This window comes from Neomonachus schauinslandi, chromosome 6 (assembly GCF_002201575.2).
Source record: "Neomonachus schauinslandi chromosome 6, ASM220157v2, whole genome shotgun sequence".
NCBI classification, from domain to species: Eukaryota; Metazoa; Chordata; class Mammalia; order Carnivora; family Phocidae; genus Neomonachus; species Neomonachus schauinslandi.
Genome location: NC_058408.1, coordinates 6,116,013 through 6,129,359, shown reverse-complemented (window position 1 = coordinate 6,129,359; position 13,347 = coordinate 6,116,013). Strand labels below are relative to the sequence as shown.

The following is a 13,347-nucleotide window of genomic DNA, read 5'->3' as shown; positions in this document are numbered from 1 at the left end:
AAGACAATGAACAGATGCCAATACCAAGATGACAGATATGTCAGAATTATCTGACAAAAAGTTTTAAAGCAGCCTTCACTTAAGTAATATGCTTGGGGAGGGCGGGGGAGAACAGCCTCAGTCAAGAAACAGAAGACATGAAAACTGCAACCCCCAGGTGACACCCCTACTAACTGAATTAGAACCGCGGAGAACACCCCGCCATCAGAATGTGTTCTGTTTTGTTATCTCCCCGAAGAGCAGCCGCTCCAGCTGAAGCTCCAGCTTCTCAAAGCAGGGTGTCTATCAGCATCGCCCAGAAGACGTGATCAGGACAGATCAGGCCCCAGTGCTACTTCAACAAGCCCGGGTCTCTGTATTTTTACTGGTTTCCAGGTGATTCTGAGAGACCCCAAAGTTTGAGAACAGCTGCTTTCACTAATCGAAGGCATCTGCAGGAGATTCTCCTCACTGAAGGACGCTGCAAAATTCCTGACCTGAAGGAGGAAAGAGTTGCATTTCAGTAACCTTGAGTCCAGAGGTCAAGTTGCAGTCATACTTTGGATACGGGTGCCCAGGATACAACGTGTTCAAGCGGTGCTGCCAAATTTAAGAAAATCCACACACATGGAGGGCCAGCCTGACAACGTCACTAGAGCCCACGTACAGGTCGCGCGTGTGTATGTGGACAGAGCGTGGGAGTGAGATGTTATGTCACCCGTCACTTGGCCCCTGGGAGGCATTAATCTTCCTCTTGGCAGAAAAAGAAAACGCTTCCACATGAGCGCCTCTTCCCATCCAAAGAGGCCAACCAAAAACGAAAGAGTTTATAACCAAACAGAACAAAGGACACAACCGAGGCGCCTCTCTGTGGTGCGCTGTGGGCTGAGATTTCCAACCGAGAACAGCCACTCCTCAGCTGAAGCTGGCCGGCACCTACGCTCTCCTGGAGGGGCCTCGGGCAGAGAGGATGGGTCCTCAGAAAGGGAGCCGGGAAAGGCCGGGAAGGGGCGTGGAAGAGGCCGGGAGGAAGAGGTGTGGTGAGGGGGAGAGGAGCCCACGGCTACACAGGAAGCGCACAGCAAGAGCCCAGCAAACAACAACACTCCCCAGGAAGGAAGGGCCTCCCAAGCTCCTCTCCGCCCAGTCGCTGTCCCACTCAATAATGCCTCATGTCCATACCTAGAGATCAGCAACATGGCGCACCAGAGGACTCTTTGCAAGTGGCCTGTTGCCCAACGGCTCACAGCAGCAGACCGGTCCCTGGGTCACAGGCAGGACCTGGATGGGAGCTGTGAAGACCACCACCTCTAACAGACCATTTGCCCATTCGATCCAGCCTAAAGAAATGTGTCTCAGTTTCCTCATCTGCAAAATGGGAACAATAGCCCCTACCCTCATGGGGCCACTATAAACATTAGTTAACATACATAAACACTGAGAACCAAGTGTAGAATATGGTACTTGATAAACATTAGCTCTTGGTACTTTGAAAGATCTGCAGTGATGATGCCCTGAGCCCCACTGCCTGGACCCATCCATTAGTAAACTCTGTCTTTCTGTGCCTCAGCGTCCCCATCTGTAAGATGGGTGATAACAGTACCTTCATTCCCACGGCCGTTGGGAAGGTGAATCATTTCATAGAATGTGAACAGGGCCTGGAACACAGTAAGTGCTTTTAAAATGACCATGATCAGGCACCTGGGTGGCTCAGTTGGTTAAGCGACTGCCTTCGGCTCAGGTCATGATCCTGGAGTCCCTGGATCAAGTCCCGCATCGGGCTCCCTGCTCGGCGGGGAGTCTGCTTCTCCCTCCGACCCTCCCCCCTTTCATGCTCTCTCTCTCTCAGTCTCTCTCTCTCAAATAAATAAATAAAATCTTTGGGAAAAAAAAAAATAAAATGACCATGATCATTATGTTGGCTTTCTACGATGTGGACAGCATGAGGCAGGCTTCTGGAGCTTCCCCTGGGCCCTAGAGGAGCTTACGGACTAGAGCAGGAAGCAAGAGATGCACACACGAGACCCGCAGGGAACAGCAGCACAGAATACAGGACCTGGGACAATTCTGCAAGCACGCGTCTCCCTCTCGTGTGCTCACACACAGGCTAACTCGGTTCAGAATGTTCTGAGGACAGCCTGCACTGGGTGCAGGAGAGTTCCAGGTCTCATTCAGCGCTCAAGGCTGGTCAGGTCTACGGTCCTCCTGGAAAGCACCGTAGCCTCCAGAATAAATGGGGAGAAGCCACGGCCCTCTGTTCGCACAGACAGACCATCAGGGTGTTAAGACCCACAAGCCTCAGTCAAATGCCACTGAAAACCAACGGGCTGACACGCAGAGGGTAGGGAAGCAGGGGGGTCCACAGTGTTCGGACGCTCTGGGCACAAAACTTGCTGGAAGTGCCCCCATAAGTAACTTCTAAAGCCAGGTGCTCCGGAGCTTACAAGGAAACATGATGCTGAATCGAAAAATGGAAAAGGGAAATGTAAGCATCACAAGATATTAATTAATCCCATGATGCAAGATTCCTTCTGCTTCGATTACTTCTGCTTAAGGAATATTTATCCAAGACAGTCAGGGAAAGACAGTGCAGACAGACAGCATACCGCACGCCACGAGATTCTGTGATTTTTTAAATCCTAACGAGGATTAAAGGCTGGCACACTTGTGATGGGGGCACGCACCAGAAGCTAGTTAACCCTTTTTTTAATTCCCTCCCGATGAGGCTGACAGCTATTTTAAGCCCACAGAGTAGTCACACACAAAGTTGCAACTTTGGGAATCAGAGCGGTCCTGGAGCTAGAGCTTTAAACAGGCGTGCAGCGTGAAGATAACGCGCTACCAGGCTTCCGACTCATCAAAGGATTAATCTACTAACGCTGCAGATTACAACCACGCAGAGATGAAACCTATGGTGCAATCTGTAGGACAAAATAATAACAATACTACTAATACGACTAATAGCCGCCCACCCTGTGCCAGGCTCTGCACGAGGCGTTTCCATGTGTAACTCATTTACCCCAGGAGGTAGGTGATACGTGTACCCTCTTTTTACAGACCAGGGTACCACGGGACAGATGCTGAGTAACTCACAGAAGGTCACACAGCAAGAGAGGGACAGGGCTGGGATTTGGACCCAAGCACAGTCTGGTTCCTGAATCCATGCTATGCTATACAGTCAACCAAATCCATGTCCCTAAGATTATAAACTAGCAAGTTAAAGGAAACAAAATAATGAATTAGGGGGAAAAGGTATCAATTCATTAATGAGAACACAACAGGCTGAAAATGTTTTTCTTTTAATAAATGACAATTACCTCCTCCTGAAACTGGCCATATGTTCTGTAATCAAAGATTCTAATTCCATGGCACATCCATCATGGGAATTCCATTTAATTCAGGGAAAATGCTTACTCGGCACTTCCTCTGGAAGGAAGAGGCACTCTGTGATGTGGGCGTGGGGGTGCATCCTGGGAGGCCAGGGGACTGCGCGTCACAGGCACAGAGCAAGAGACCAGGTCGGGAGGGGAGGGGAGCCAGCTGAGGCCTGTCCAGTCCTTGGGCTCATGTCAGAGCCCTCCTGGCCCTCCTCGTAGGGAGCATCTCAGAAATTATGTTCATTTACTGCAAATAACATTCTCAATGCAAGGCACTGCACTCAGCACTGCAGAAGGCATGTGGGGGGGAGGGACAGAGTGACAAGGCCCCTGATGACGACAGAGGGAGAAAAAAAAATCAGAGACAAGCTGCTCAACTGCACAGTGGGGTCTGGTCAGGCTCCTCAACACAGCAAGTGACACAGGGCTAGGTCTGAGTGGAACATGACAAGGGGCCTGGGGAATGGGGTGTACGCTGATCGGGTCGGAGTACGGGGTGGTAAGGGGAATTGTTCAAAAACAGAGAGCCCTGAACATCATGCTAAGAATTCTGGATCTAATACAGTAGGCTTGGAGACACTTCGTGTTTTTGAGTAGGAGGACAACATAATTATATTGGAGGAAAATCACCAGAGCAAAAGTTTGTAGGATCAAATGGAGGCCTCCAGAAAGTTATTCAAACAATCTGGGGAGAGGCGGTGAGCATCTGAACCAGCCAGAGGCGGGAAAGGATGGAACGGGCAGGGTACATGGGTGGAGGTCACTGAGAAGATTCAAGAACGCAGCAACTGACTTGATGTGAGCATTGGGGAAGAGAAGAGCCTGGCCACAGTGGGGATCCAGTGACCAGCCGATGAGTCGGCTGTTATACCAAAGGGTCCAGGCAGTGCTCCAAGGTGTCAGGCCTGGGTGCCCGAGAGCATGGTGGGGTCACTAAGACGAGTCCCAAGTCAAAGAGATTTGCTATCCAGCTTGTGGAGGGAAGGGGTCAGCAACACGTTCCTTGGGGCAGAGACAGCCAGCAGGAAGTAGCCAACAAAGATCTGGAGGCTGGACTGGAGTTAGAGGTCCAGGAGCCAACCTGCCTAGCAGAGAGGAGGAGATGCAAACAAGCCCTCACAGGAGAGGTCCAAGGAAGGAAAAAGGGCAGCCAGCAAGGAGGAGGAGGGCAAGGCGGAGGGACAGGCAGAGCATGGCCACCCGAGAGCCTGCTCAGAGAGCGGACTGAGGCATTGCAAGGAGGAGGACAGGCTGCACAGCAAGAAAAATCAGAAAGGAATGAAGACAGAGCAGGGGGACAGTACAAGAGTTTCTATACGGTAGCCAGGACAGAAGTCAGCACACTGCCAGGAGCTGAACAGACACTGAGAAACTGCAGAGAGTAGACCGCTCTCTCCTGGTCCCGGAACTGAGCTGGGAAAGGAAGGGAGGGACACTTGTTAAAGAGGTGCAGAGAAGTGAGTCTTCACATAGGGAAGGCTACAGTGCATTCCTGGGCAGAGAGGAGTGAACTGGTGGGGAGGAAGGTGGGCCCAGGGAACAGTGGGGGTGGGCAGTGAAGGAGATATTGAACAAGGACTCTGCAGAGGATGGAGGACAGATGAATCTCAAAAAGGAGGGACAAAGAAAAATATATATAATTGGACTTCATCACAATGAAAAGCTTCCACATTTCAAAGGGCAATATCAAGAAAGCAAAAAGGCCACCCACAGAATAGGTGAAAATATGCACATATCTATATAAAGGACTTGAATACAGAATAAAGAACTCTATAACTTTTCTAAAAAGACAATCCAAAAAATGGGTCAAGGATCTGAATAGATGCTTCTCCGAAGACAACATATAAATGGCCAATAAACACATGAGAAGATGTTCTGTATCATTTTTTATCAGGGAAATGCATATCAAAACCACAATGAGACAGCACTTCACACCCACTAGGCTGGCTAGACTCAAAAAGCCAGACTATAGTAAGTGCCGGTGAGGACGTGGGAAACCAAAACCCCACTGGTGCCTATGGGGCAACCACACTGGAAACAGCCGCTGCCGGTTCCACGAAGGGTTAAATAAACCTAGTTACTAGGAGACCAGCAATTCCACTCCTACTTATCTACCCACAAGAAATTAAAACAGATATCCCCACCAAAACATGGACACTGGTGCTTACAGAAGCAGTATTCACAGGAGCTAAAGAAGAAACCTCAATGTCCACCAATGGATGAATGGATAAACAAAACGTGGTATATCGGTGCAATGGAGTATGATTCGGTCACTAAAAGGAATGAAGCATTCACACCTGCTATAGTATGCACTGAAAACATGCTAAGTTAACAATGTCAGTCGCGGGGCGCCTGGCTGGCTCAGTCCGTTAAGCACCCGACTCTTGGTTTCAGCTCAGGTCGTGATTTCAGGGTGGTGAGATTGAGCCCCTCATCAGGCTCCACACTCAGCAGGGCGTCTGCTTAGAGATTCTCTCCCTCTGTTCCTTCCCATATCCACGTGCATGCACACTCTCGATTATATAAATCTTTTTTTAAGATTTTATTTATTTGAGAGAGAAAGTGAGCGAGGGGGAGAGAGAGAGCACAAGCGGGTTAGGGTCAGAGGGAGAAGCAGGCTCCCCACTGAGCAGGGAGCCAGACGTGGGACTCGATCCTGGAACTCCAGGATCATGACCTGAGCTGAAGGCAGTCGCTTAACCAACTGAGCCACCCAGGCATCCCTCAATTAAATAAATCTTAAAAAAAAAAAAAAAAATGCCGGGGTGCCTGGGTGGCTCAGTCGGTTAAGCAATTGCCTTCAGCTCAGGTCATGATCCCAGGGTCCTGGAATCGAGCCCCGAATTGAGCTCCTTGCTCAGCGGGAAGCCTGCTTCCTCCTCTCCCTCTGCTGGCCTCTCCCCAAGCCTGTTCTCTCTCTCTCTCCTTCTCTGTTAAATAAAAAAAATCTTTAGTAAAAAAAAAAAAAAAAAAAAAAAGATGCTAGTCACATGCACATGCGCACACACACAAAAAATATTATATGATTTCATGGATATGAAACGTCCAGAATAGGCAAATCTAGAGACAGAAAGTAGTTTAATGGTTGCTTAGGGCTGGGATGGATGGGAGGGTAGGGGGATGCTAACCAGAGGCTATAGAGGTTTCTTTTTGATATGATGAAAATATTCCAAAACTGACTGCAGTGATGGTTGCACGTACTGTGAATATACTAAAAACCACTTAATTGTATATTTTACATTAGTGAATTGTATGGTATGTGACTTATGTCTCAATAAAACTCTCAGAAAGGCAGGGGAAAGGAAGCTCATTTTCCAAAAAGAGGAAGGAGGAAGGGAAGCAGCAGAGACCAAGTTTGCGATGTCGGGCAGGAAAGTGGAAGGGGCAGAAAGGGTCACGGGCATGGCCCCAGGCAGCCCCGGGAAGCAGGACAAGGATGGCGAGGTCACTGGGGAGCTGAAGGCAGCCTTGAGGCAATGAGGGCATGAGGAGGCAGATAATTACAGTCAAAGAAAGCATTCTGAAAGTTCGAGTTCTTGGAAGTAGCAGCATTATGAGTAAGGGATAATAAACGGTGAGTCTGATTAGGGTCTTGGACATAATGACTGGCAAAGGTCAACATTACATGTGGCTGCATGATCTGCACCACTGAAAGGACTGGGACATTTTGCGCCAAGGAGACAAGACTGAAAGGCATCAATTCAGGAAATGTATGGCTAGGTAGAAACAGACTTGCCCACCAGATCCCCAAACACTAGCTGTGGAGGAGCACATGGGGGCACCTGGACGAATAAAAACAGGCATCATTTCACCATCAACGCTGTATCTTTGAAACTTACTGCCCCCCCAAAAGTGGTCTAGGCAGAAGATAACAATGGGAGGGACTCCTGGCTGGCTCTGCCAGTAGAGCACACGACTCTTGATCTTGGGGTCGGGAGTTTGAGCCCCATGTTGGGGGTAGAGCTTACTTAATTTAAAAAAAAAAAAAAAGGTAACAATGGGTTTAAAAGCATCTGGACAAATACATAAGAAGGTGAAATGAACTTTTGCTTCAATGGTGGTATGAGTGTATACAGCAGGCCCTCCATCTGAACCCCCAACTGGTCCAGACAGAAGACAAGACCCTGGAGGCAGAGCTCACACACCCAGGATATTGTGGAGTCGGGGTGAGAGCTCTTTACCACGCTTCAGGCTCAAGTATGAGTCAGAGCACCCCACTTACGGTGAGCCGATAATGTAACATCCTAATCTGGAAGTCCTCACCATAGCGTGCTCAAGAGGCATCCACAGGCAGCCTGCTGTCCGGGGTTTCTGGAATCTCTAAAATCCACCTCATGGAAAACACCAGCCAGTGAAACCATTTAGCAAGGAGGGAAATACGGCCAGACAACTGAGTTCAGATTGGACCAAGAGATCTCCAACTGCAAAATCACTACAATATGACAATATCCTTACTGCTTTCAGACTTTCTACAATTGGTACTTTCTTCCACTTGACAAATAATTTGTTATTGCTGGCTAAGTATGCACCTGATGCTGGGGCAGGGGGTTCTATGCAGAAGCAGAAGACAGGTCCTCAAAGAACACTCAACATCACTGCAGGAGGTCTATGCAGACGGGAAAGAACACAAAATTTCACAGCCAACTGTGACCCAAAGACAGCTTCGGCAATCTCTCCCACCCCACGTGCATCCATGCAATGTGACCTTAATGCTCGCCCCTCAGGAATGAAGTCTACTTCCCCCCCCCCCCCCCGCCTTGAACCTGAGCTGGCCTATGGCCTAATTTGACCAACAGAATACAAAAATGACCCTGTGTTAACTTTGGAGGCCAGGCCTTCGAGGTTCTGCCTGCACTGCTTGGAACACTCCCTCTTGAAAGCCAGCTGCCAAATAAAAGGGCCACCACGCTCTGAGGACATCCAAACTACCCTGTGGAGAGAACCAGCACAGGGAGGACCGGCCATGTGAGTGATGCCTTCGAGGACCTTCCAGCCCAGCCCAGCCACAGCTAAATGAAGCCCAATGACTGAGTCCGTCAACACCACATACAACAGAAGAACAGCCCAGCCAAGCCCCGCCTGAATTCCTGGCCCACGAAATAAACAGATGTTGTGTAAAGCCGCTTCGTTTTCAGGTCGTTGGCTAAGCAGCAAGAGATTACTGAAACTGACCTGAAGCCAGGAAACCAGGGAGGAGTCCTGGTTCTGTTCTTATCTAGGGAGGTGACCCTGGGTCAACGACTTCCCCCTGCACTGCAATTTCCTCATCTGTAAAAGGAGGGGGTTGTGTACCAGGTAAGGCTAAGGTGCTTTCCAGTTGTGACCATCTGCGCCATTCATGCCGTTTCCGGGAACGGGCGAGGCGATGAGCGCTGTGGATACAGAGCATCAGGAGGAGGAGCCATGGACCAGAAGACAACCGCACTGGGCCATGGCAGCTCCATGGCTCCTAGTAAGTCCTCACTAAATATCAGCTAGAATCATATCGTCTTAGAAGTTCTGTGATGCTAGACGAGTTAATCCCTGATCCGCAATTTTTTTCATCTGAGAAACGGAGAGGACACTAATGTTTCTGTTTCTACCTGAAGAAAAGGCTTTGTATGGGAAAGTCCCATGCAAATAAAAAAAAATCACCTACAAAATGCATAACTATGCTACTAATACTTGTATTATATTCTTTGTACCAAAGCCATTCCCAGTCTCCTCCTCACCCAGCAAGGGGAGACAGCTGGTCAATGGCACTGGCTACCAGGAAGACACAAGGGGAAAGAGGGAGAGGCAGGTACAGAGGGGTCATACCAGCCATCAGGCCAAGTGAGATTTTACCCCCCACCCCTCAGCAATGATCAGTGGGCTAGGCACCCGTGCTGACGGAGAGCAGGTAACCCCTTAGGAGCAGCTGCTAGTCCAGGGGGATATCTGGAAACAGCCCAGCATTAAAAGTTTAAGAAATTTCCTACATCAGAGTCCAAAAGGCCAGCAACCTGAGGATGCCCCACCTGTGAGCTGTGAATCAGACCACCGCCCAGCAGACTGAACACTCCATAAAAATGATTAAATAAGCACTGGATCTGGGAGCCTGAAGTCAAAGCTCCCAGGTTTAAACGCTGGCTTTGCCACCCACAGCTGTGTGCACGAAAGCAGACAACCTCCTCCCTGAGCCTATATCCTCATTTATAAGACATAAGGAGACCCACTTTTAGGGAAGCAGTGAGAATTACGTGAAACTGCATGCGAAAAACATCTAGGATTCTGCTTAATCACTAAATGCATGATGTTGTTTTTCAATTTTTTTTTTTTTTTTGAGAGAGAGAGAGAGCTGGGGGCAGAGGGGAGAGAGAATCTTAAGCAGGCTCCTCACACAGCATGGAGCCAAATGAGGGGCTCAATCTCTCGACCCTGAGATCATGACCTGACCCGAAATCAAGAGTCAGACGCTCAACTGACTGAGCCACCCAGGCACCCTCATGATGCTTTTAAGTGCACAGACCCTCTGACTCCCAGATACCCTTCAACCCCAGCCGTAACCTTTCAATCTCTGCAGAAGCCTAAAAATGAGTGGCAGCCATCCAAACAGTCACTCCATCAGGTGTTGATTCTGAAAAACTGCCAGCCCTTGGGAGAGAAAGACCTGGGCTCATTTTCCAAGGGGATCTGACAAGGCAGCAAAAAGACATTTACATTTTCCAGCCTGTGTTTTTCCAAAACAATGGACAAATGTGGTGAAATCCCAGTGAGTGTGCAGGTCCACAGACACTGTTCTGGTGGGAGGTGGAAACCAGGCAGAGGAGACACTTGCTGGATGCACCTGGGACAGAAAAGTTTCTGCTTCCACCTATACTCAGGTCTTGGCTGACAGGATTTGAACGTCCTGGTGTCCAGCGTCGATTCCAAAGGGCTGGGAGTTAGGACCCAGTCCTCGGTCAGCCCTGTCCTTTCTCAGAGCAGAACCCCTTCGTCCCCCTATGTCTCAGATCTGCACTGGGAACACAGCCTGGACCAGCTGTGGCTCCCCCTTCCTCTAATCAAGCACCACTGTGTGTGAACCCAGGGAAGTTCCTATAGGAACTACATCATGCAGCCCCCAGACGTTTGCTTAGAAAAGAAATTCCATGTGGGGAAGGTGAAGGTAAGATCCAGCAAGGTGGAGGCAAGCCTCAAGCCCAATGTTTCGCAAAGTCTGGTCCCAGCCACTTGCATTAAATCACCCACAATCCCCATTAAGGGTACCCAGTCCCAGGCTCCACCCAGATGTGTCAAATTAGAATTGGGGGTGGCAAGAATTAGACTTTTCAATAGGATTCTTATGGCTACCGGGTTTTGAGACCTAGTCGGGACCAAAGGCAGAAACTGTGCAAAAAGAATTTAAAAGGTTTTAAAACACTTTAATTCTTGATCCCCTCCTTGCCCTCACTCTTGTGAAACAGAGCACTGGTGAACCAAACAAGACAAAGCCAATTCCCCAGTTTATGGATATCCAAGAAAACTGAATTATTATCATGATGAAAAGCCATGCTGTAAAGTGAAAAACTTGCTCACTAGAGCAACAGGCCTGGACAAAAATTAACCCAAACATCCCATCTTAGACCAACCAGATCTATTCTAAGAGAAGCAAGATAAGATCTTGGCTACAACCGCACTCTGGTCCCAGCCATACCCAGTAATTCCGCTCTGCATTCCACTGCAGGGTTTGAGTGGGGTGGGGGATATGGGGTGTCCTAGCTCTAGCAAATACGGTTGGGGGAAGGTTATGGGGGGGGAGTTAAGATTCACCAATTCACACATCCCCATGAGAAGGAAAAAAAAAATCTAAAGATAACTGATTGCACTGGGCACATATCAGACACTTGAAAGATGTTTCACAAATTGAAGGGAATAGCCACTTGATGGAATCATCCTTGCCTGAGATAACGCCATGCATCTTCAAAGTCATGAAGGAAAAAGGGAATGAAGAGTAAAACTGTCTCCACATCGAAAGTAATCTTTTCAAAATCAGCAAGAACCTAAAAAACAAACCTACTTGGAGGGGCAATACCTTCTGTCACCTATCAGCGACAGGCACACTGCAGGTGCTGAGCAACTTTGGGTCTTTGGGGTCAGGTGGCATGAAGGAAGAGCACTTTCCGCAAGCGATGGGCAGCGGGAGCCCCAGCTGTGATTGCGGGAACCAGAACGCCTCCCTCTGGGAAGTGCATCTCAGAGGGCCAGGCTTATCGCGCACCTCCCAGTCCAGTCCCGAGGCTTGCGCCCCGCCCCCTCCCCAAAGACGGACCCGGGGCTCTGGCCTCGGCGCTGAAAATTCCAGTCATCCCCGCTAAATTCTTCAACAGCAGTCCCCTACCAGCTGCTGAAACTTAACATTACGCCACAAAACGAGCAAATGGGCAGCTTTCACCCCTCCCCCTTCAATGACTGGCACTTGCAAAGGAGTCGTGGCAAATAAGGCAATTAAGAAGTGACTGACACCTGGACCCGGGTACCTGGAATCTAAAACAAAAACACCCCTGTATTATGTTCCTCAATCAGGAAGTAGGCATTCCCTCTTAAAAAAAAAAAAAAAAACCTTCCTGAAAGCACCTCTCCCATGGGATCCCAGCAGGTAAATAACACCAGAGCTTTCCTAAAGCGATTCTAAAGAACCAGGGGTCCAGGCAGCGCTCCCCCACTGGCTTCTCCAGTTCGGAAAAAGGGATCGGGAAGTCAGGCACTCCGGAGAGGTGAGGATGGGGGCGTCTGCAGGTGGGAGGAGGGGGCAAAGCAATACCGCCCAAACTTCGCAGCTGCTCTGTAGCACTTCTGGGCAGGAGCCCGCGGAATTCAGTCCCGACAAGGGGAGTCACCTCCCTACCAGAAAGGCCCCCCACATCAGCCTGGCCCGCCAGCCCCGCGTCCGCTCGGACGTGCCGCCTCCCCTGCATTGCCCCCCCCCGGGGGGGCCCTCACCTTGGCCTCGAAGCAGATGCCGTGCTGGAAGGCGTCCTCGTTGTGCAAGGGGATCCGCAGGTCGTGCCCATCGTCCACAAGGTTGTACTTGGTTTTGCTGGGCATGGTGGTGACCCGCGGGGGACCGGCTCCTCCAGAGGCGGCGGCGGGAAGGGACTGGCCAGACCCGGGAGGGGTGAGGAGGGGAGGGGAAGGGAGGCGCGCGCGGCGGCCGCGGGAGCCGGGACCCGAGCGGCGCCGAGGGCCGGACGGCAGCGGGCTGCGCGGCTGCGGGCGGCGCTGTGGCCGCGCGATTCCTGCGGGCGAGGAGGACGGCGGCGGCGGGAGCGGGCGGCGCCGGGCCGGGGGAGGGGAGCGGTGGGCGCGCGGCCCGAAGCGGGACCCGGCGCGGCGGCTGCCCGGGACGAGGAAGACAAGGCGGCGGCGGCGGAGCGGGGTGCCTGTCACGGAGACGCTGGATCGGCCGCCGGCGAGCCGCTCCTCCTGCGGGGCGGGACCCGGGCCGGCTCCTCCCGCGGGCTCCTAGGCCCCGCCCCGCGCCCGCCCCGCGCCGCCCGCCCGCCGAGCAGGTGAAAGTGCCCGGGAGCCCGCCCGGCCCGGCCCGCGAACCCTGCAGCCCGGCCCGCGAGCTGTGCCCTCAGCCCGGGCTCAGCCCTGCTTCTGTTTTTACGGTCACGTTCGGAGCCGAGCTGCCGAGGGTCAGCCGCTGCCGCAGCGCCTTGGATGTTTTGTTTTCGTTGGGGGGGGAGGGGTGGTGTTTATTGTGTGTGTATGTTCTCCGAGGAAGGCCCAAGTCCTGTCCCAAATACATCCAAATCACTAATTCTGAGAGTTCCCTTTCCCTGGAGAATCAAGACTGTACCCAGTGGGGGCCCATCGCGGGCGCTTTTTGTTCTTCGGAGCGGTGATTTGTGGCTTGTGTAATGGGGCCTGGGGAATGCCTTTTGGAAAGGTTTTAATATTAAAAAGCCATCAGCCTGTGGGAACGGAGTAGGCCAAAAAAAAAGGAATACTAAGGACAAGAGAATCCTCAGCCTTTTTACTTTTC

The 13,347-nt window shown here is 51.0% G+C and overlaps 1 protein-coding gene across 2 annotated transcripts in view; it reads right to left on the bottom strand.

Moving 5' to 3' along the window:
- The window catches only part of LOC110588187 (nitric oxide synthase 1 adaptor protein), a 261,046-nt gene extending 248,598 nt beyond the window's left edge, over window positions 1-12,448 (bottom strand). The window contains exon 1 of one of the 2 annotated variants that reach the window (XM_021698468.1): window positions 12,300-12,448. In XM_021698468.1, the coding sequence (XP_021554143.1) occupies window positions 12,300-12,404 (105 nt within the window). In that variant the 5' untranslated portion in view covers window positions 12,405-12,448. The remainder of the gene's footprint in view (window positions 1-12,299) is intronic. The other variant, XM_021698469.1, reaches the window with a different exon arrangement.
- Between the last annotated feature and the right edge of the window lie 899 nt (window positions 12,449-13,347).